The sequence below is a fragment of the Biomphalaria glabrata genome, chromosome 2, assembly GCF_947242115.1.
Source record: "Biomphalaria glabrata chromosome 2, xgBioGlab47.1, whole genome shotgun sequence".
Classification (NCBI taxonomy): domain Eukaryota; kingdom Metazoa; phylum Mollusca; class Gastropoda; family Planorbidae; genus Biomphalaria; species Biomphalaria glabrata.
In genome coordinates, this window is record NC_074712.1 from 14,312,103 (window position 1) to 14,337,265 (window position 25,163).

At 34.3% G+C, this 25,163-nt stretch overlaps 1 protein-coding gene across 5 annotated transcripts; it reads right to left on the reverse strand.

Moving 5' to 3' along the window:
• Positions 1–1,212: 1,212 nt before the first annotated feature.
• Positions 1,213–25,163, reverse strand: LOC106078620 (axin-1-like). 5 transcript variants are annotated; one of them, XM_013239553.2, is made up of 11 exons: positions 24,774–25,163; positions 9,794–10,861; positions 9,308–9,445; positions 7,614–7,722; positions 7,180–7,332; positions 6,007–6,683; positions 5,323–5,463; positions 4,893–5,114; positions 4,282–4,410; positions 3,358–3,501; positions 1,213–2,806 (listed from the first exon to the last, which is right to left on the reverse strand). In XM_013239553.2, the coding sequence occupies exons 2-11, from the start codon at positions 10,786–10,788 to the stop codon at positions 2,671–2,673; spliced, it is 2,844 nt and encodes a 947-aa protein (XP_013095007.2). In that variant the 5' UTR covers positions 10,789–10,861; positions 24,774–25,163; the 3' UTR covers positions 1,213–2,670. The 5 variants fall into 5 exon arrangements, with proteins under 5 accessions (XP_013095007.2, XP_013095010.2, XP_013095008.2 ...); XM_013239556.2 differs by lacking the exon at positions 24,774–25,163 and adding an exon at positions 15,990–16,142; XM_013239554.2 differs by lacking the exon at positions 24,774–25,163 and adding an exon at positions 14,765–14,882.

Consider the following 25,163-nt stretch of genomic DNA (forward strand, 5'->3'; position numbering starts at 1 on the left):
GTTGTCCGACTCTATTACAGCTATAGTATTTTATGGATCTAGGCAATGTCTACAATGTTGACATGAGAAAAGATCGAAAGGATTTAGACCTAGATCTAATTTTAAGAAATACACTTTGCGCAGATAGATTTTTACTTTGACACATGAAAATACAAAAGAAGATCCATTGATTTCATTATATAATAAAATTAACCGTCAATTTTGTGTTTCAAAAGCATTTTTTTTCATAAATTAGTTCCTTATATCTGTGACTACAGATTTCCTGACGAACATACTTTCATTAGACAATACCGTAATGAATCGCGTACTCAAAATTAATTCGTTTAATTGTTTACTTTATAATCCCATCCCTAGATCTAATACTCTAATTCTACTTTAAGATGATAACACTTCTCTTCGCACAGATAGTTTTATACTTTAACACATGAACATACTAATTATAGTCCATTCATTTCATATTTTGATCAAATAAACATTCAAATTTGGTTTTCTAAAGCATTTTTAAGAGACTACATTCGTTTACGAAAGCTGCGAAGCCGAGTTGAGATAGGCCTAGATCTATATTCATTCATGAATCGCGAACTAAAAATTATTTCGTTTAATTGTTAACTTTATAATCCAACTCATTTAACAAAGCTATCGCTCTTTTCGTTTTTAATAGATATGAATGTATCGGCTTCGGGTAAACCCATTTTCGCAAAACTAATTTTATTTTCGTAGCGAAAGAGAAAAAACTTGAAAGGATCATTAGCTAACTTTAACAAACATCTAAATCCAATCCACTAGATTAGTAAACACAAACTTAGACCCGCAGGCCGCGGGTAATGTCAGACTAGTTTTTTATAAAGCAGGTAACAGTGTGAATACACAATAAAAAATTTTATACAAATGTATAGAGAGAGAAAGGGGGTGGGTGTCTTTATACACAACTATTGTCAAGTACTTCAGTGTTGTGACTTATGAATACTTATTCTCTGCAGGTAATGTACGAAAGTTTTTCCTTACCCAATATATGGTATTGAATTTTCCCTAAATATCAGTGTCAAATAATCAAATCTAAGTTCTCTAATCAATTACCTTTTCCCCCACCAATTTAAAGTTTAATATTACATTTCAGCATTATACTACAAATATCTGAATGCTGAAGTGTACCAGATAGCCTTTATTACCCATATACCGGTATTTTAAAAAAAATGAGCTGAAAACACAGGAAACATTTAGACATTAATTTAATTGTTTTAAAACTTCATGACAGTTTCCTATATATATATAGATCATGTTTTGTTCCAACTAAAACTGAACAGAATTACAAAAATAATTTCTGTACATCAACTTCTGCACAAAACCATGGAACAATAAATTATACACAACCTTGTCCACTCACACGCAAGCAATCAAACTATGTTCACACACACACCTCATCAACCATCCAACCTTGTCATAAGAATTGCCTTTTTGGCTGACTTTTATTGGAGTGACCAGCACTCCAGAACTAACATGTAACACAAGATTTTGTCTGAACTACAAATAAGAACTAATGTTGCAGAGCAATTAGCTTTTAGTTTTGAACACAAGTGTTACTAACATTTCTTGATCTTTATACATGGATCTAAGTGAAAGAACATGAACTAACAATCCAGTTTAATGCATTATAAACTCATTACAGTCAATTAGGTATTGCATGTAACAAACCATTGCTCTCATAATTTAATGTACTGTTTGTCAGTCTAAAGGATAGGCTATTGAACACTAAGAATAAATATCTAATTATCTAGCTGGAGAACCAGGACGGCTAAACTCTCTCAAGACAAATAACTTTCCAAGTGGACACCTCACAACACTGTGGAAGACCACAACTTCAAAATGTTTTCTACAAACACACACACACACACTCACACTGGTTGCTGTGAGCTCAAATGTGAAATCCCTGTGGTTGCACTAACCAAATGACCCTTCCCCATTAGAGGACAAGGTCAGCTCCCTGAGTAATTTAAGATGGTAAGTTTAGCACAACTGAGGTTATCAATTAGACCTCACATTTGTAACACTGGCTCATGTTACACACACACACACATAAAATGCCCCTCTCCAGTACCACACACATGCCACTATACATGCCTCACACTAAATATTGAGATTAAGATATATATATATTTATAAATATATATCTGTGTGTATATTTGTATTTATAGTTTGTACACAATTAAAACAATTACCTAATTGCAGCCAAGCCATCTGTACCCTCACAACCAACATAATGGTGTGTACCTACACATTTGAGTTCAATAAATATACAATGTACATAACCTGACCATACAACACTATGGGACAGAAGCTGCGGCACTGGCACAGATATGTTTCCCTTGAACATGCAATGATACTACACAAATGTCTTCTCTTATAAGATAATCTGACCCAATGTAGGGGAAATAATTGGTATGTTGGTGTTAGTTTCCAGAGGTGAAGGTGACCTATATTTTTCATGTCATGGAGAAGTAAACCTCAGCGCTAGGTCATACTTGAGGAAAGTTCTGCTGCTTCTATTGAGTCAGCGCAGAGCTGCACAGCACAGTGGTCGACATTAACTTAGAATCACAGCTACAGCAGTAGGCCTCTGAGCACAGAGAAAAAGGAGGGGGGGTAAATCCTATTGGCCTATCAGACTTCGTGTCATAACTCCTGCCTGTCCACTTTGACAACTATCTTGCCTTGCCACATAGGAACGATAGTATTGTCATCTGAGATTTCTTCAAACACAGCACCTGCTCCATCAGCAAATTCATCACTCTGACGTTTAAAGTAATATCTGCCAAGTAAAAAGTAAACCATAGTAAAACATCACATCATACAGTTATTGAAGTTACTGCAATAATTGTCCTTTTAAACAAATGACAAGACAAAATCATAAACTGAGATTAAAACAAAAAGTTACAAAAATAATTAATTGTTTAAAAAGACTAGAAACAAAATGTTCAAAAAATAAAAAGTAATGTTTAGAAGGATCTCTTTTGTTATAGAATAGTTAACTGCAACTAATTAGTTGTTGTTTTGTCAGTAAAGTAATGAAAGAACTTTTCATCAAGTGCAACTAAGCAGTAAAGCCAGGAGTCATTTACTAGTGCTGAGATCTGTAACAACAGGCTCACTAACACTTTTCCTAAGAACTGGAAGCCAACGTCTAAAACCTGGGCCTCACAGTGTACTCAGAAATGTATTTAAAAGGACAATCTGTTTGTTTAGGACATTAAGCAGCCTTCAGCTAATAAATGAATGAGTTGCAATATTCATGCAAAAATAATTATTTTTGTAAACTCAAAACAAAAGGAAATACAAAGAAGACTTAGATCAGAGACTTACTTGAATACTCCTCGTTTGGTGATCAGCGTTTTGATCTGAGCTAAGGTGATAGCACGACCTGGTAACTGGTGTCTGTAAGGGATAGGTTCTGTGCCCATGTAGATACCTATAATAGTTTCGTTGGCTGGCTGGCCTAACCGATAACTGAAACAGTCATAAATACAGAGATCATTAATTGGCTGCAACATATGACTGGAAATTTATCACAATATCAAAATGAATATATAAAATTAAAGTTGCAAGAATCTTGAAACAGAATACAGAGATTATTAGCAGTAAAAAAGTAAAACCAAAACCTATATTGAGTGAAACTGCATCAATTATTTTGAATCAATCATGCAATTAATTTGTAATAGATCTAGACTAACAATAATTAAATTCATGCCATTGGAAACATTTTTATTATTATTTTTTTGTTCAGCACAATGTTCATAGCATGCTCAGTGCCCTATGATTCAATCACTTGTGTGGACAGTTGGGGAATGGGTAGTTGGTAAAAGATTTGTGTGTTGCCTTTACAAAAGCATTTTTAAAAAAGTTGCTGAAATCTGAATTCAAGGTCTCAAGCCTCCATCATGGAAGACAGGCACATTAGTCACTGAGCTATTCAAATATTTATAAAAACAGAAGGTTTTTAGCCTTTTAAAAAAGTATATTTTTAGCAATAACCTTATTCTCTACACAAGGATTATCCCCCCTCGGCTAAAACATTTTCTATATATAAATCTAAATTAATTGATTACAATTATTGATGAACTGATTAATTTTTTGATCAATTCATGTGTTGTCATCGACAATGAATAATTGTGTGTGGAAGTGGGAGAAATGTGTCCAAAATTCCAACCAGACAGAGTGGCTTGATGTAAGTAGTTTAATAATAAATAAATAAATGTTGAATAATCTTTAAAGTTAACATGAACTTACTCTAGACTTTGACTAGCTGAGGAGGTGTCCAATTGTGTGGTTACATTTCTAACTGGCTGCACTGATCTCATGTTAGCACCTGCTGGTAAAGGTGTACCACAAGGTGGTGGCCGCATACCCGTAAAACTTCTGAGGAAAAGAAACAGCAATAGATATTGTGTCTACTCAAAATCACAAATAGTACTTCACAACTTAAATCATTGGACATTGTTAGTTCCCACATCAACAACTATCCCAGAGCCATGAAATCCATATAAATCAAAACTTAAATATAGCAACCAGCTATTTAAAATCTAATACAAGTTGCAGAAAAAAAATGTTATGTAATAACATCATTTCTGAATAAAATTTAGTTTTTTTTAAGCAGTAAAAAGAAAATGAGGGATATGAAAAGATGTAAAGACAATTAAACCACAAAAATATCCCCAGTAAATAAGTTGTTGACAACAATTCTAGTTTTACATTTTATATATATATATATATATATATATATATATATATATATATATATATATATATATATATATATATATATTATATATCTACATCTATATATATATATATAATAGGTTGAACCTAATGGAAGAAAAAGAGCCTGATACAATACTAACTTGGATTTAGCTGGAGAAGCTGAAGTTATCGTTGTTCTAGACTGGGTCTCAAGTCTTCTTTTGGCTTCCTCTAGTTGCGTTGTTGGATTTGGTGGTGTTAGCAGAGGCATAGAAGAATCTTGGGCAAAAGGTTGGCTTGGCATGATTGCAGATGGTCCATTCCAGGCTCCCCTGTCAGCTCTATCAACAGATGTGGATCTTGGAAAAGCTTTAGACTTCGTACTGTACAAAAATAAATACAAATTTAAAAAAAGATAAATGTTTGTTTTATGGACAGCGCTTACTTAAGTGTCAGTTATAGTTCTAAGAGCTAAGATTGATTACAATATATATATATATATATATATACTCAGAGATAGGATAACTTAGCTGCATATGGCTGGGCTCAGTAAGAGTCTTACATAAAATGTAATTACAGATTGGCACTGACCTTGGCCGTGACTGTTGTGCTGGAACGGCTGACTGATTCAACTTTTGTGCTCGCCTATGAGAGGAAGAACTCTTATCCACATCTGGTACAAGAGTAACATCGGGATGAACTGAATCACTATCCATCATCCATTTCATAACCCTATATAGTGAGAGACAAGAATAGTTCATTAAGACTTCACACTAGCTTCAAAAGTAAAAGGATTGTTAAGTCAGGTTTGACATAGTGACTTTTCTTTTGCCATTATGGGAAACTAATGCACCAGACTGAAGCTGACATAAAAACAATTAAAAACAAAAATAAGATGAATAGAAAAATGTCAACCATGAATTTTTTTATTTTTTTTACAATCCAGATTGGAAACTTGAAAATGAGTTTGGACAAGTGTCCACTCTATGACTGAAATAATGGAAACTTGAAAATGAGTTTGGACGTCCACTCTATGACTGAAATAATGGAAACTTGAAAATGAGTTTGGACAAGTGTCCACTCATGACTGAAACAATGGAAACTTGAAAATGAGTTTGGACAAGTGTCCACTCTATGACTAAAATAAACATTCAGTAGATATGGTTTCTGGGGGATGATGATTCAGAGACGCATCTTTTGAAGGAACTTACATGAAAGATTTCAAAATCTCGAGATTCAATAAATTTTAAAAGAACATACACAAAAACTACTTACTTTTCATTGGTTGGGTTATTCCATGCTGGTGGTATTTTAACAGAATCCATAACACTGATGCCACTATCAATGTTACTACTAGTATCTGAACTCTTGCGCACAACACCACCTGCACTTTTTCTGAGGTTAGATCGCCCTCTACCTGCAATATCCTGATTGTAATCAATAGAGATACCAGCAGGGTTTTCTGTCCTCCAGGAGCCCAAGCCACAGGCCTGGGCCTCCACCTCAGCAAATGTCTTCTTGCTGGAAGAGTCCCGAGACGTGTGGTGGTGGTGGTGGTGATGGTGTATGTGCCTGTGGGTCTCAGTGCCACACAATATCAAGTTACAATTTTCTATTCCGCTATCATGCGAAACAGAAGCAAAGTCCCTCTTCTTGTGATAGCTTCTGTTTAGGTAAGGATTCTGGGCTATTGTGGGTACATTCATGCTTTTCTTGCGAGCATCTTTGTGCCGGTCTGGGGACTTGTTATGTGGCGGCGACTGATGCCCTGGAGGTGAGTATGATGGGGTGTGATGAGAGGAAGATGCCCAGATTCGAGAACAATGCTGATCTAGAATGCTCTCGGCTGTTTCTTCTTCCATGGCCACAGGACGGATTAGAGGCATAAATGATGAAGATGTATTTCCTTTATTTAAAACTACATGATCACTGAATACTTCCCCCTTCTCCACCTGAAAACACAATAAAATTATTGATCAATAAGTAAAAATAATGAATCTAAACTGTGTTACAAGCTTTCCATTAGAAAATAAAGAAAAAACAAAGTCAAAAGTTTCTTTTTGAACTTATTCAATAAAACAATACATAGAAAAAATTTTTTTCTAAGTTATTGATCAATACCAAAAAAAAAAAAGTATCATAAAGCTATCTAAGAAAATTAATGTCAATTTAAATTTGGCTATCAATATCTACATCAGTAGAAGTGCTTTTATCAAGATTTTTGAAAGAAAGTAAAATTTATCTTTTTTTGAAGTATGAGTGTTTGTTAGGTCCAATAAATTATATAGGACCACCAAGATCTAATTCAACCAGATGGTGCCAACGTTGGAGGAATAAAATATGTAACAAAATGCAATATAAATATGGGGAAAAGCTATTTTTAAAACAAGACATGTCCACTATTCTAGTTGGTATGAAACATGGAAACTATACTTAAGAAGCACCTACCTCAACAGAATTGATACTTTTCAGCTTCTCTTCCATCTTTGCAGTTGTTTCTCTTTCTTCTAAGACTTTGTTTAGCTTCTCTATAAGCAATTCAGCAAACCTCTTAGGTTCAGCTTCGGCTATATTCCTATCTTTTGGTGCATGCTCAGTACGCTAAGAAAATAGAGTCAAATCTTCTTTCAGAGACACTCTTAACATTTCAAGTTATTGTTATGTAATAGTATTTTAGGAATGTTTTAAGAATTGACAACTTGTGTCGACTTAGCCTATTTCTTAAAAATTAGGCAATTTTTTTATGTTCTTGAAATGTTCAGTATTTCTTAACTTCAAAACAAGAGTTGAAACCAAAAGACACTGCTATTGTAAAAAAAAAAACACAAAAAAAAAACAACAAACAACTAGTTATTAAATACTAAGTTCAAGAAATTACATACTGGGATGATCTGTGAATGCAATCCTGTTCTAAGTTCTCTATTCTGCTGGGCTAGGTTTTTCATCACAGCTTTTCTATGTTTTTTTCTTAGCGGATGATGATAACCATCTCTGTGAATAAATTGGTTTTAATTATATTGTTGCCTTTAAAACAATAAATAGATGCCCAATTTGAATTGTACATCATTCAGGAAGTAGTACTAGACACATCTTTTCAGATCATTCACATTGGAGAGAAAAGGTGAGAACAGAAAGCTAAAACGTTGAGAAACTAGCATTGATGCTGATTATAGCACTATAGAAAGATTAACAATAAAAAAAAAACACAGACTTATGATTATCTAATATTAGATATAATAATATAGATCCATATCCATGGCTGTCACTATCAGAGTAGATATAAAGTTAAAATTTACAATGTAAAAAAAAAATAAAGTCATACACAACTCTGTATTTAGTGAAAACAATTTTTTTCATTAACAAAATAAATTTAATGTCAGCTATATTTTTATTCATCTTGCTAACACCAAAACTTTTTTTCCTTATGGTGTTAAAGAAAACAAAATTTTAAAAAATATACAATACTTTGAAATTTCCTTTGACCCAGGAGATGTGTTACCATTTTTCATACCCCCCCCCCCCCAAAGCTCCAGCCTAAAGTTAGCCATTGTTTGAAGTAAAGAGAATTAAGTCTATCAAAAGAAATATTGCTAAAGATGAGTTCTACATTTGAAGATAAAGTTATACATCAAGGCATTTGCCAAGAAAGAAAGGGCAGAGTGAATCAGCTTGAAACTCTGTGTTACAAAACCAGATAAAATAACTAATCCTTTTATGATAAAAGCTTATACCATTATGGCATTTTTTTTTCCCATCTTTTGAAACATTCAGATTGAAGGAAAATTATAGAGAATGGAGAGTACTGGCAAAACAAAAACACACACACACACAAATATAAATGAATAAAAGGACGGTAATTAAATATTCCAATAACAGCTCCTTTAATTTCACTATTTCTTTTTTATTTAGCAAGCAAAGCTTTTAAAAAAAAAAAATGGAGGGGGAAAAAAAACACTTATTACCTCCCTTGACTAGTTTCTCACTTGAAAAGATCAAAGGAACATCAAAGACAAGCCAAGGACATCAATCAAATATAGGATCAAACAACTTCACAAGTCTGACACACACACACTGCCAGTGCACACAGAAACACACACACAGCACATACACAGCAGAGCAAACAGATATTCCTTCAAGGGGAGGGAGAGGGAGCTTTTTTTTTCTTCCCCTGTCTGCCTGGTAGGATGCACTAGTGTTGGAGTGGGGAATTCAGTAATGGGAGGAGGGAGGAGAGTTGCTACAAATCAATATATACACAGAACTTTGAAATTTGTCTAAGCTTTTATTTAAGCAAATAACTATAATTGTTTACTTGTACTGAGATATCTTGGGTTTTCAGTAGCACCTTCTCGTTTTGTTAACAAGTAATAAAATATTCACAGGTAAACTTGTACATAATTGTTCTGTTCTTGATGCTTTAAAATAAAGGCCACAGATAAAAGCAATCTGAATCACCAAGCCTATCCATAAGGTCACAATTTCACATTACACAGTTGTAAAGCCTTAATGTAGGAATGAGTCATATAGAGAGAGAAGAATGGAAAGATATTTTTAAAATATTGTTTGGTCAACTTACACACTGCTGTCTGTTACAGAAATAGTATCATCTGTTAGGGCATCGCTGGATAAACTTTGCAACTCACTATCCTGTGCCGAAACAGGGGCATACGAAACATGCACAGGATAAGGTATTCGTTGATTATACAGTTGAGAGCTTTAAAAAAAAAAAAGACGAAAGGTTTAAATCAATATGTGGCTTCCAATTATTCTTTGGATAGTTTTTATATTTTTACTGCTTATAAAATATAGCAATATATTAGTAATAATAAAAAATCACTAAAAAAAACTAGTCAAAACTAATTTAAACATCACAAAAATATATAGAATTTTTGTTTTTAAGTCAGGATTTCACAAACATTAATGTTTAAGATAATACATTATAAGATTTGTGCCATGATATACCAGCAAACACAGCTGCTGCACCACTTCCAAAGTTAACTGCGCTAAGCTTCAGAAATAAAAAAAGCATCAGTGGGGAAATGTTAAACCTACAATGACTTACCCAGTCATTGTCTCCATTCGGCGAACTGGAGGATCAAAAGTTTCAGGTCTCTTAATGGCTAAAGGAGCCTTCATCACAGGTAAAGAAAGCGATAAAAAGTCTTTACTCTCCAACTCTTTATCCTCATGCACCACAGGAAGAAGACCTGACTGTGAAACTGGACGAGCACTATTTGAACCACTTGAATGACTCGATTTGGGACTCTCAACATAATTCTGAACGTATTGCACATAACTATCCGACCTCAAGAAAGCCGGGTAAGTCACATTGCGCATATAATTTTCCACTTCTTCCTGCGCTGAATCAAAAATACTTTTGTCAAGAGTACTTGACGTTGAAACATTTTCTGCTATTTCCTTCTTGACTTCTTTTGATATACACCGAACTTTATCTCCTCTGACATAACGTTTATAAATAACTTTCTGTAAATCTATGATAATTTTGTCTGCTTCATTTAATCCTATCTTCCTTTTGAGCCCTTGGCAGGCAAACCAAAACTGAAGAACTTCGGATCCACCTTCCAATTCATTATCCATGAATTTTTGAAAGAGATCCACACCTTCAGAATCCTCCAAAAGATAGCTGAGATTTTCAGCCCATTTCAGGTGTGGTGGGGTGCCATTTTCAGAATAAGGGGGTGAGTTTGCAGCGCTCCCTTCAGGTTCAAACCCCAGAGGGGCAGCCATTTCACTGTCTTCACATTCACAAAGACTCGTGTGAGTCATGTTATCTGTTGTCTTAAACCCTTCCAGATTGGACTTGCGAGGTGTCGTGGCGGGCGAGTGCGAATGATCCCCCTTGGTGGATGTCCCACTTTTGGAGGAAGTATGTGATTTGTTGGAGACATGGCTCTTGTGTGAGCTGCTGCTCTTGGTGGAGTTCCCACCATTAGACTGGAGTTCATTCTCCTCCCCGTAGGTTGGAGGGCGTGGAGCATTTTCTGTGAAATTGCTTCCCCCTGATTCATTTAAAAAGTCAACTACTTTAGTAGTCATGGCAAATGTGAGTGTTATTCCATGAGGCCTGTGCAGCCTCAAAGCCAGTCTGAACTTATATCATCATCATTATCTGAGGAGAAACAAAAAAGAAAGTTAAAAAAAACAAACAACAATTGAATGTCCTTTACAAACACTATTTAGAATCTAATACAGTTATGCATAACAAGTTGTAAACTGGAATTTCGTTACTACTGTATTAACAAACAGACGTTTTTATGTCATTAATTGTCTTCTAAAACAAAATACTTCTTGAATCTTTGAACAAGAAGGAGTAAAGTTAAGAGAGTTATTTTTGTAGTTCTTGCCAACATTGCATACAAAACTTACACCAATACTTTAAAAAGCCCTGTCCAAGATCAACTAAGTAAAGTATGCAACAGATAACTATGACTACAAACATTTTTTTTCATTAACTTTGAAGCTTCAACTTGTAAATAAATAAAACCATAAAATAAACACAGACACTGTAAAAGCTAGAAATATTCAAAAAAAAAAATGTTGGGGGGAGACAACTTAACATCTCATGCTACCTATGTAGCTCTCTATTTTTTTTAAATTTTTTTTTTGTTCTTTACTAAAACCTTTGATCCTGATCTCTTTTTCTGAAACATACACAGAAGGCAGAAAACCAGGAGTAGGGAGGGGAGTAAGCTTAGAGCTGTTGAGAACATCAAAGGATTATACTCCCCCAATCAAATCCACTCTGGACTGAAGTAAAGCCCCACTCTGAGCACATGTTTGCCACTTTATTATCCCAAAGCCATTGCTGTCTACCTGGTAAAATACTTAACACTGAGCCCAAGAGGAACACACATCAAACTTGCTAAGATCCAGTTTAGTATCAAAAGAGAGAGAGAGAGAGAGAAGGAGAGAAGAGAGAGGTGAGAATGAAGAAGACAAAATTATGTGGACAGTGGAAAAAATTTTTACAACTTTTTTTTCTAAAGTGAGACGAGGAAAACAAAAGCATGAGTGTTTCAAATTTGTTTATCTGGCATTTAAAACTGATTAACTAACATAGACATACTATATGCATTATCTGTAAACATATGTGATGTTAGTTTTATCAAACACAGTAAGTATTCCATTGAAGCAGTGGACAAGTTTTGTTCAAAGCTTCTATGAAAATTGACAAGAAAAATCTAACAATTTTTTTTTTCCTGATCAATAGCTTATTGAAACTTTTTATTAAAAATTATAAGCACACCACTTCTAGAATGAGAAAAATATAAGTAAATAAGCTTTTTCTTAAATCTGTAAAAGATATTAGCTTACAAATTTGATTATGAGATTTTGTAAAAGATGTTTTCATTACAAACAAAAGAACTACCAGAATGTTTATTTCAAAATCACTTCACATCTTATAGGAATTATGCTTAAAAAAAATTACATAGTTTATATATTGAAAATCAATTATTAAATATAAATAATACAACTTTTTAGTTGATTCAGCAAATTGTTAAAATTCTCACCAAAACAAAAAAAAGCAAAATTAAAAAAAAAAAAAACAAGAAGCAGGTTTTAAATAAAAATGTCTTTTCTTACTTGTAAAATATCAAGTAAAATAACATTATGCCTTCTAATGATTATCTGAGATTTTTATTTAGATTAAAAACAGTGCAACTATCTATATAGACTCATTCATTTTTCAACATGTCAAATTCTAATAACTTTAAAAATGAAAAGGGGCATGTATTTACAAAACTATTCTACTTAGATATCTAGGGCCATAAAAGGACAATGAAACAGAAGAATTTTCAGAATTTAATATTAAGAAAAATAACATATTAGCATTTTGATGGTAGGTCGATAGCATAGAAACTAACAATTTGTTTTTTTAATTTCAGTTCTTGTACAAATAAATATCTAAAATATATAGGATTATATAAGATGCATTTGCTGGTTCTTTATATACACATCCCAACACCAAATGCCTTCGTATGCATTATTGAACAGATCTGCATGAGCAATGTCAATAGCCCTAATAAGTGAGCCAGGCTGTGCCCAGTAAGATTGTACAGTTAGAATGGATAATTTTGGTAATGACTTTTAATCTCTGCCATCTGCAGAGTTTGGGAAATGAGAAAAGGTGGGAGGGGGAAATTCTGATGTAGTTTTTTTTTAATAGATAATTTATTATGGAATCAAATATTACAAATAAAACAACAACTTTGCAGATTTCAAGAACAGAAAAGATTCCAATAAAACTGCTGCAACTATTTCATGTGGGAGATCTTTGATAATGAGAAAAACTTGCTTTTTTCATGCTACTCAAGGAAAGTACTGTTAAAACTTTAAGATGCATGAGCCACAACATCTAAACATGAACTAATTACTAATCAACATTCTTCCTAAACTTTTATTTTAATAATAATTATTGTGAAAGGATTCAATAATTTAGAACAGCAACAAAATGTACTTCACAAAGATGTGGAGTGGATTTTTTTTTTTTTCTTTTACATTGTCAGATCTCCTGCTTTTTGATTTTGTATAAATACTGAGCTGTGTAACATTTGACATACATTATTTGGTGAAATTTGCATCACAAAAGGATTTTCTAAAACCCAGCACTAATCCCCTCAAACAATGTTTTTGAGCTTTATTGTAGTTGCAAATCAAAATGCTGATCGTACAGAAAAAAATTTGCATATTCTTTCTCACTAGTTTAGTTAGGAAAGAGAACAATCAAGTGAGTGATAATCTGAATCTGAATTTTTTTTAGATGCCAAGAATGAAAACTAGTGTACAAAATTGTCACCACACAAGAATACAAAAGAAAAAAAAAAAAAAAAAACAATATCAATATTTAAATCTCTTTGGGTGATGAATGTAATTTACAAACAATCAATTGTGAGGTCTACACTAACCCTTTAAATCTAGACTTTTTGTTCTCCTCAAAATGGGGGCGCATGGCCATTGGCCATTTTTCGTTACATATCTAGACCTAGTTGACATTACAAATGAAGATCTAGACTAGTTTATTGTCTAGAGCTAGATTTTAATAACTTGGACTTGGATCTACATGTCATGATGGTTAGATTTAGATTAATTCTAATGATTTATCATTTTATGATTATCTAATAATGATTATGAACTAATCAAGCATTCTAGATCTATGGCATTTTGATTGTAGAGAGATCTATTCTTGATAGTCTAGTCCTAGACCTTAGCCCTAGGTCTCATCTACTAGACATATAGAATATAGATCTAGTCTAGTATCAAACACTGAAGTTGTCGGTCTGGACTACATCTAAAATATACAGATAGATATTGAAGCGAGAATCACCATTATTATCTTTAATATATTTAGTATTATAGATTTAAGATCCTAGATCTAGATTTCTAAGATCTAGAATCTACCTAGATCTAGATCTATCTTTAAATTTTAATATAGATCTAGATATTAATAATAATTCATTATTTGATATTAGTTAAAGAGTCTAAAGTCTAAAGAAATCTAGATCTATTTGTATTTTTTAGACTAGTATAGTGTCTATAGACTATAGACAGATCTAGATCTATTTCTTTTCTATAAATTATAAATATAATTTTTAATAATTAGATCTAGATCTAGACTACATAGTACTATTAGTAGATGTAGATTAGATCTAGATTCTATAGACTCTGTCTCTAGGTCCAGTCACTAGATCTATTATCTACACTTCTACAGTCTAGATTTATAAGAATAACATTGAATTGGCTTGAAAAGAATGAATATGAATCTTCAATCTATCAGAATAGACTCACTTACTGACTTAGACTCTAACTCTAAGACTGAATTTAAAATCTAGACTAGAGTGTCTGGAGTAGTAAGTACTAAAGTAGTCTAGATCTAGACTAGACTCTAGATCTAGTAAATAAGTAATAAAACGATTTTTATGATGCCTCTCCAATTCAATTCAATGTTGTGGACAATCTAGACCTATTATTACTTGATGTACATCACGACAACGTCTAAAATACTTTTAAGTACTTTGCAAGTTTACTGAAACATTATCACAAAAGATGAAAACAATAGCATATCCATTTATTCCACAATAAAAACAGCCGCCATGAACGAACGCCATTCTGGTTCAGTGGTCGGACACATAGGGGGCGCTACTCAATGAAACTATTTTTATTCCCATTTTATTTTGCACATGGACATGATCATGGAAGATTTAGATATATCTAGTATAGGCCTAAATAAAGATATAGTTTTATATCTAGATATAATCTATGTAATTATTTATAATTAAACTGTTCCAAACTAGATTACATTAGATACAGGGGGAAAATCTAAATTCTATATTATAGACCTATTTATCTAGAATTCTTAGTGACACATAGTCTTATCTATGTGCATAGTCCATGGCCCATGGTTACAGTTAGTTATTTTCAACTACATTTTCAGTAACAATTTTGTAATAGACTTGTGACTAAGATCTAGATCTAGTCGTTTTGTGTGCCTGGCACTAGCTACATTCTAGATCTGAGTCTTCCACGGGAGTAGATAGATTCTAGATTGTCCAAATGAAGATATAAGAGTCTAGATCATACAATCCCATCCACACACACACACTAAGAAAATTTTGACCTTAGATAAATCTACATTTTGTGCATATACTTTTTTAAAAAAAATTATAGCAAACATGGACCATTCCTCGTTGCAATTTTAGATAATTCAAGTTCTGGGTGGTCTGGACGTAGATCTATATTACTTATAAACGCCAGTTTTCTACTTAGCTTCTAAAATTATTACATTTAAAATATTCACATAATGGTTTTGAGTTCACACTATAACTATAAGTGTAAGGCTGTAATTATGTCACTGTTTGCTTTTTTTTATAAATATTATTGTTTTACATTAATATAAGTTATTAGATCTGAATAATCTAATCCAGATGGCCTTTTTTAAGGCTTTTATTTAGATGTATCATGGAGATTTGACTAGGTCTAAACTAGATCTAGTCTAGATAGCTTAAACAGAATCTCTCATGAAAGATTCTATCTAGATGTAGATTAAATGTAACTATTAGAATTAAATTTCAGTTAATAATTATAATTAGAAAAATCTATAACTATAATAATAATATGATGAAAAAAAGGAGACTTTATTTAGACTCTATTACTCTATTTGAAGATGAAGATCATGAGATCTTTATAGATCTAGATCTATAGGCTATCAGATAGCCTCTATCTAATTAAAATGTTCTTACCGTTGGAAGCATTTTATTAATTTAATTTCCTAAGTCCAAATAATAATAATATTTTTTTAAAAGTCTACACACTTAACACACCAAGCTACACAGGAAATCCAGGTCACTATTTTGTTCCGACGCCGAAAAGTGCCCTCCCCCAATTTGATCTGACGTCACACGCTTCAGAAGTACCGCACCAATCGGAATACAGAAAAAAAAAGTAAAACCTTCAATAGCAAGCCTCCAAGAATACAGAATGATGTGTGCTTACTCTGTGCTAATCTTTACTACCGTAAACTGGTCTTATAGTAAAGTTTCAGATTAAAGAATAATCAAACACATCTGAAATGACTATTGTTTTTGTTAACACGAAAAGGACTGTTTTGTATTGTAAAAATGAATATGGGTCATTCAAACACTCAAGTCTTAGGAACTACCAAGACTATGTTTTTATTTTGAAATAGCAGAGGCATAGGCTTTTTATTTAATTATCATTAATCTACAAATTAGTTCTCCCTCCCTCCCCCCTTTTTTTGTTTCTCTTTTTTTTTCACACCATTTTGAATGCCAACATTATATATTCCATCTTCTCTTTAAAGTGAGAGAAGCATTGGCAAAAAAAGTAGAAAAAAAAAACCAAACACATGCCGCACAAACGAAAAGGTTAAAAGGAGGAGGGAAAGAGCAAGGTGAGACTACTGAGTCTCGACTGCCTTTGAAACGGGGAGAGAAGAGAAAAAGGAGAGGAGGAAAAAAAAAAGCATTCGGCCTATAAATTACACTCGGGTTCTTCGTGTTGCCTTTGATGTTCGCTCCATTCCCCATTACCCCAAGCATTAAATCAGACAAAGGGAATCGTGGAGGAGAAAAAAAATGGAAATGGTTGCGGTGCTCAAAAGAAATGACATTAATTCACTTTAAACATTTTAGCAGGATGAACAAGAACAAAAAGTTGTCAAGATTGCAACCAACATGATTTGCGACCTGGAGGTCTAGATCTAGATATAACAACAGCAAAATAAGTTCAGAAATGTTTCTGTTCCAAAATAAGTTCAGAAATGTTTCTGTTCCAAAATAAGTTCAGAAATGTTTCTGTTCCAAAATAAGTTCAGAAATGTTTCTGTTCTGATTGTGCGTTTGTCCTGTAAGGGCCGATTATTTAAAAAAAAATCCTTTTTATGGTAAGGGTTTTTGCTAAAGCAATTTGTTCAATACATGACTTACATCTTGTGTTCTATTATAGTATCAATCGCTATATGTATGCTTTACGTCTGCTAGCAAAGAACCTCTTAAATTGTGGATGTTTTAGGTTTACATCATTATGAATATCGGCTGTGACAGCCTGGGACCACCAGCAAGCAACAGTACTGCACAGCCAAAACAGACTGCTATTAGTGTGCCATACGGACATGTAACGGTTAGTAGACATAATGTAATACTACGAGTGGACACCTCTGGGGCTTGATAATGGATGTACTTTGTACTAGTTATGTGTCTTTCATGTTTAAATATAGTCCAGTATTAATGAAACACCGGTGATGTAGTCGTGCATATTTAATGTATGTAGCACCGCCTCGTGTTGCGTTACACTGTATGCTTGTATGCCTATCCATTTCTATAAATGAAGTTAGAAACTATAGCGGTGATGAGGAAACATGACATGTAACATATCCGGTTCTAGTGACGCCCTAGCACCGACGACGGCACGTGGATCGTACAGAAACAAACGAAGAATGTGAAAAACTGGGAAGAAGGTATACAATGTGAGGGGTGGGGTTCTGCCTTCAAAAATACCACCTCCACTGCTTACCACATGTTACAATGTAATCTAGCACATTAGGCGAATCGCTGAAACTGGTTAAAAGAAAGGTGCGCGACTTGTTTCCATTGCTCAGCTTTATTCCATCTGCCGATCGCCGTCAGCCCCCCCCCCCTCTTTTTTCCCCCCTCCACCAACACCGATTTTTACCGTAGTCACATTCTCTCTCGGCCCATTTATTTTATCCAAGTCGGCAAAGATGGTGTAGCTGTTAGAGCATCCACATATGGGAGACACGGCGTCTGTTCAAAATAAAAAACGACAGTGTTTGTTAGGCTCCAGCGGCAATGTAGGGGAGATGATGAGACATTCAACGTAACTGAGATACTTCAGGGGCGATGTTGAGACATTCAAAGTAACTAAAATACTTCAGTCTCGCTACATTTGCAATGCGAACAAATTCAACTTACGACTTATTTAACTGAAGACGACATATAGCTTTTGCTGGGAGATCTCACCCAATATTAGACACTAAACATAGATTAGTAAGTTTCCCTTTCAGACCAACTAAAGTCAGGTAGCCATTAGAGTTGGATGAACTCAGTGGGTCCTAAAAATCCCGAAATTCAAAATCACCGAGATTCGAACCCAGGACTCCAGGTTTGAGAGCCTAATGCTTAACCAGTATAGATCTAATTTGTTGAAAATGTTTTTCCTGTAGCCTTCATGTGATTTTTTAAAAAATTAATTTAAATGACGTTAAAAAAAAAAGTTAGAAAACCGCCTACATTATCTTGTTAAATTAGCCAATAGATTTGAGAACATATTGATATCAATATCTTAGCTCTATATGTTATTTGTGTGTGTGTATAGCTATAAAAAGTCATCCTAAATGTAACATTGACGCTATACCTTTAACGTTTCTTCATATGTAAAAAAAAATAAAAAGGCAAACTTAACTTAAACTCTAAGGCCATATCACAAGGTTCTCGGGACTCGTAAAGACCTTCCCTCATGTAGCAGTACCAGGAAAAAGAAGAAGAGGCAGACAGAGAAAGCGACACGAAGATAATATAAAGAATGGATAGACATGTCATTGCAAGAAATTCTATCCAAGGAGTGGAGAAAGACAGCAGATCTTGTGTGGTGTCCCAACGGCTCAATAGACCAATTACAGTGGTATTCCATTACAGAAACTAAGAGTGGTTATATACATCCAAGGAATGGAATAAGGAATATAGATCCAGTTCCCTCTTGACCATGATTCGAGCCTCGCATATATTAGCTCCATGTTTCTGCATTTCGTACCAAATTCGTAAGCTGAGCACACACTCCTAATTTTCAAGGTGCACTGTGTGGATGATTAAAGAAGAAGATAAAGAAGTGGGTCCTGGGGAAGCCCCACGGCCTAAGGGCGAATGATGAATATTTTAATATGGTTTATGCGAGAGAGAGATAATAGAAATTGATTTGGCTGGTGACGCTCGAGAGCAAGAGAGGCAAAAGGGAAGCAACTCCAAACTGTAATGAATAAATGCGTACGACCAAAGAGTTGCCGATATTAGATATTAATATTTATGGTACGGTAACAGTGTGTATGAAGTCTCTCTTTATAGTTATATATTTATTTTGCATAACAATTTAAAATGTACATTATCAAATAGGCAATCTATACTAGACTAGTACTTATAGTTAATTCCTTCCTCAGCAAGTTCGTACATTGTTAACTTCGCCATCAATGTTAATGTTATTAGTCTTTTTAGAATTTAGCGTATTATTACTCAAGCAAATCAATTAATCAAAATGCAAGCGAATCGCTTATGAAAATAGAATTTTTATAGTTAAGTATTGTTAGCTTTAAATTGTAAAGCGGCGACCTAGAAAGTATAAAGGGGGACTAATTCGACTTATATCACCGCATCAGTAAAGTACATTTTCTTTCCTTTTTTCGAGATACCTAATAAAATAATAAATTACCAATATTTAATTACTAATTGTTTTTTTTTTTATTTAATTTATTCTTTTGTCAGGTAAAAGAAATAATTGTGAAAAATTTCAGCTCGATCCGACATTCGATGTGGGAGAAATAATATGTACAAACTTTTTTTACCAGACAGAATGAGTTGATATACGCTGTGTAAAAATGAAAAAGTAAATATCCATCGGCCAGATCTAATATTGTTCTCTGCTGCTCAGCCCCCATCTTTACCCACCCCACAATGTTAAGTTCACTACTTGATAAAAGACAATACGAGCATTGTGGATGAAACGAAACACAGACACAATGACTGAGAGAGAACAAAAAACAACAAAAAAAAAAAACGTGTGTTTCGCTCCAACCCTTTTTAACCCCTATCCACCTTTATTTTTTTTTTTACCGCACCATCCTCCCTGTGATGGTATCGACGCCAGTACCCACCCACGCAATGGAAGTGAATGCAATGTGTAGAATGTAAGTCTGCCAGTTACTTTTGACCTTTAATCTCTAACCTTACTTTTGACCTTTAATCTCCTAACCACTTTACTGCACGGGATGTAGAGATAAATGGTAATGTTTTGGTATTTTTTTTTCGAAGCAGAACGAAGAACCTTTGGATCGTTGCAATAGTTTCACGCGCTTTTCATTTAGTTTTTAGTTGGGGGAAGGGTTGGGGACTATTTAACTACTTGAAAATATAAAAAAATGCTTTCTTTAAAAAAAAAAAAAAAAAGCTTATCTAGGGGGAAGAACTCCACGCGCACAACTATCTGTCAATAATGTAGAGGTTATTTCCCTTATTCGATATCAAAACATAATAATTAATAGACCAATTGGTTAATTTTAAAAATTGATTCATGTTTTGTTAGGTGCAATAAATAATTGCTTAACGTTTCAACTTGATCCTAGGATGGGTGTGGGACAAATGACGTTAGGAAACATTTTTTTCCAGACTGACAGATAAGAAAAATGTCTGTCTTATGTGGTATATAAATATATGATGTTTCCATTACTATAAGAAATGACAAACGGAGCTTGGTGGAGGGGGAGGAAGACCGCAATAACGTTCTGCAAATTGAAATTAATAGTGGCGAAAAAAAACAATGGAGTGTAATTCAAATAAATCAGTGTTTCCCAAACTGTGTTCCGCGGAACCCTAGTGTTCCTCGAGGCCTGAATAGGTGTTCCACGAACTACAGGAATAATTAACTGGTAGGCCACCACGTGAATGAACCTCTCTAAAAACGGTGTGAATGTGTGAAGTGTTCCGTTGGGAAATAAATAATAGATCTAAAATGTCTACTTCAACCCATGTAAGCTTCTTAACGGCTAAACTATTCTGGTAGTATTTCGACAGAGGTAGCTGCAAGTGCTCTCTTGCGAAGAAAGACACCTTTGTTCTTGGGACTACTATGAAAGAGAGGCTTTTGTACTGGTGAAGCAGCTTCTAAAATAATTGATTTCAGATTCTCTTATTTCTTTTCTCTACCAGCCGACGTTGTGATAATGCAAGTTTAAAATCAGGCATTATTAACTGAGTTCCAACAAAGGCTAAAATTAGCATCGTTTTTTTTTTTTTTGGTTTATGTGTCAGAAAGTCTGTAGTGTCTCGAGACCTAGACATTAACTCCCATGGAAATGTACAGCAGCAAGAAATAGAGGGGGAAACAAAAGAAGCAACGAGAAGCCAACAACAAAAAAAAAACCCTCGAAGCTGGATGAGACGCTCTGGAAACAGGAATGGGGATGAACTGGTCGGAAAATCATCCAACAAGCCCTACAGACTTCTGTGCAGGTATGGTAAAAAAAAAAAAATATCCAGGTCAAGCTTGTTGTACCAGCTGTGACATTGTTTATGCCACTTTCTTGTGTTTAATATTCAATACGCTGTCGCGGGCGAGTAGCGAAGCGTGTTGGGGAAAAATGGGAGGGGGGCTAAATCTGCAAGATCCTCTGATCCTCCTCTTTCCCACTTTCACATACACACTACTCTAACCTAGAAAGAATTTAAAGGACTGAGCGGCCTTCCTAATGCCGTAATATTTCTTCATTGCTTATAGTATAGACTCTAGGCCGCAGTAACTTGCTGTTGACTATGACGCCCATAATAAATCAACACACCAAAAAAATAGACAAAATGGGGGAAGGGGCAAAAAGAATTTTTAAAAACTATAAAATTTCTTTTTTTTTTTTAGCTAAAGATAAAAAAAAAATGGTTTGAAGATGTGATGGCTGTCTTAATGACCAGGCGAGTGACAAGGACAATATCAAACGGTTATAAAGTGACCTTTATTGACATGCGCACAAAGACCAGGAAATACAATCCCACGCGGACGCGCGCACAACAACAAAAACAAAGCGATTGATAAAACAAGAGGAGGTAACCCCGTTGTCTCTCCGCTCAGCGTGACACCTAACTACCTCCCTTTGATGACAAGAGGAGGGGGAAAAAAGAGGCGATGGTGTGGCGGTGTGTCGTCAACTAAAAAGAAAAAAAAACTCAAGTCGAGTGCAGAGAAGGAGTAAGGAGGGGGGGGAGGTGAGTGTGATCCTATCAAACCAGATGTCGGGCAGTACTCACATCAAACATCAAAAAGATAGGAGGGGGGGGGGGGACACGACCGAACGCTCTTCGCGACACTGCGCGTGCACACGGCTACCCTGGGACGCGCGGCCTCGAAGGGGCCAGCGACATCAAAGCATAATGTGCGAGAGAGGGCGGAAAAAGCTAACACAAAGATCAAAGGCTGGTAGCTGCCGGTAGCCGAAAGGTTCTAATTACGCGTAGATTTGTGGGAGCGTGTGTGTGTGTGTGACTGCTTTGGCCGCAGTGAACTAGGATTATAGGACGCTTCACACTTTTCTTGTTCATTTCGTCCTTAACATATAATTAAACGTTTTCCCAGAGTTCACGTTGCCCTGCCAAATTTAAGTTCAACAAATAAAGGGGGGTAATTTACACATCAATAATAAGTTAGGAATGATTTCCTTGTCCTAATGTGTACCCAAAAGGAAAATTAAACTTGAAAAGGTTTATAATACATAAAATAAGTCTTTTTCATTTACTTATTATTTGTTAACATTAAACCGATAATTTTGTATTAAACGACACATTACAAATTTTAGATAATAAAAACTATTAGTTGACTCCCCTTGAAAAAAAAAGTGTCGAAACACACACAGCCACAAATGTCAATAATTAATGCAACGCCAGCGACGGACAGGTGTATTCACATCAAACAAACCATTTCATCATTAATATACTACACCAAGAAAATGTCTGGCGATGATGGTCCTACTTTATATCGTGTGGAGCGCCTTTGAAGATTGACCAAACAAAGCCAAGCCCTGAGGCGTCTTGTTCGTTCCCTCTCCCCCCCCCCCCCCACCCCTTTCCAACTTCTGCTCTCTTTCTAGCTATTCATTTATAATCCCGCATACCCGTGCCTCCCCCCCCCCTTTTTTTTTTCCACCAACAATCGTGGCCAGAAAATATAGGTCAAAGTGTGAATGCAAACGGTCGGATAAGTCAAGTCGAGTTGAATAGGAAATATGAAAACCTTAACAGAGACAGGTGGGGGGGAAAAGGGAGGTCAAAGTTCAACACAAGATGTTCTTCTCAATTAATGTTTTGTTAGGCTGGCGTTAAATTGCTTCAAATCAAAGGGAATGGCGTCCATCAATAAAAATAAAATCACGTTTGCGGAAGTTGCCAAGATGATGAACCAATTATTTTAATTCTGATTCAGCTGTTTTAATGTAATTTGTTTGTTAAAATACAATGATAAAATTTTAAAATCTGAATAAAACTGTCACTTCACCCATCAGATAAATAAATATATCACTAGAAATGTGCTAAGGCCGGACAATCACAATAAAACATATTATTATATAATGTTCAACATTAAACGTCTTCATAACAATAGACAATAAAATCCTTTAACCGCCAATCAAGTCTTCCATGTATATCAAATTATCTTTTTTTTTTTTTTAATTTATAAGAAATCTTTAACAAAACGTGCTCACTACACTTGTGTCTTGACTACACAGGTCACAGTCTCTGGCCATGACACAATTTTATTAGACCTAGATCTATAAAGGCCTACTAAATTTAATACTATATCTATAATGTAGGCCTAATAATATTATATTATTACTAATATGATTGTAACTATATAGACTACTCTAGAATCTAGATTATAAATCTAGCATAAAATATAGGCCTACACATACACTATATAGAATATTATAGAATTATAAATCTATATGCATGCAGTCTATAAATGGTTAAATAATAAATGTTTGAATAAAAAAAATATAAACATGTAGATCTAGTTCAGTAGATCTGTATCCTATCATACACGTTCAGACTTTCTCAACTTTCTGTTTATCAGTCAATTTACAAAAAGTGAAGAAGATGTCGCTGTAGCCTGTTCTTACTAGACTAGATCTAGATCTGGATTTATATTTAAAAAATAGATCAAGCAGATCTGTGACTAAAACAGATCTATGTCGTCTATGGCAAAAATTCAATATGATAATATTAATAATAGATCCAGTTAATTCTTAATCTAATATCAACATAAAAACATCTCATCGATTGTAGATCTATATCTAGATATATCTAGAATATAGAATACTCTTAGGGCAGGGTCTATAATCATAATCATTATCATTAGTGTCTTGATTCTAGTCTAGATCTAGAGATCTATGCCTATGTCACTGTGTGTAGACTTAGACTAATCTAGTCATTGAGTCTACAATTATTAGCTCCAATTCTAATAATAATAATAGCTCGAAACACTTAGTTATAATAAGAATAGACTATATATAGTATAGATTATATAATAGATCTAGTCTACCTTTAGAATTTAGTCTATATTTTAATAAATTTAATAGATTTAAATAGATCTAGTATTAATAGGTTTTTGTATACAATTAACTCTTTCTCTCCTAACTGACGATACCAACGTTGTCGACGTTGATTCCACTATTGACTAGAATGTGGTAAATAATTACGGAGAAAGAGTTAATAGTCATTGTTAATAAGTGAATTTCTACTTACCGGTAATAATCCGAATGTGTCGAATAATATCATCAATATTATGTAGTCTTGTACTGAATTTGATCATAGTTTGGCGTTTGTAATTATAATCCAAAAAATAAATCACAGACTCCTAGCACATCTACTGATCTAGAATCTAGAATAATGTGGTCTAGATCTAGATGTAGACGTAAAACTTTTCGATCTAGATCTAGACAAGAAAAGCAAAGATTGAAATACCACAGAATCGTGTAGAGTCTAGATCTAGTCCTCTTGCCACAGACACCAGCACACACACGGCCAACGTTTTAAAAATAATTTTTGAGGAGTTTACAACATAGCTACCTTCCTAGCAGACGTTCATCAACAAGTTAGTTCCCCTTTTACAAGTTACTTCCCTCTGCGAGTTAG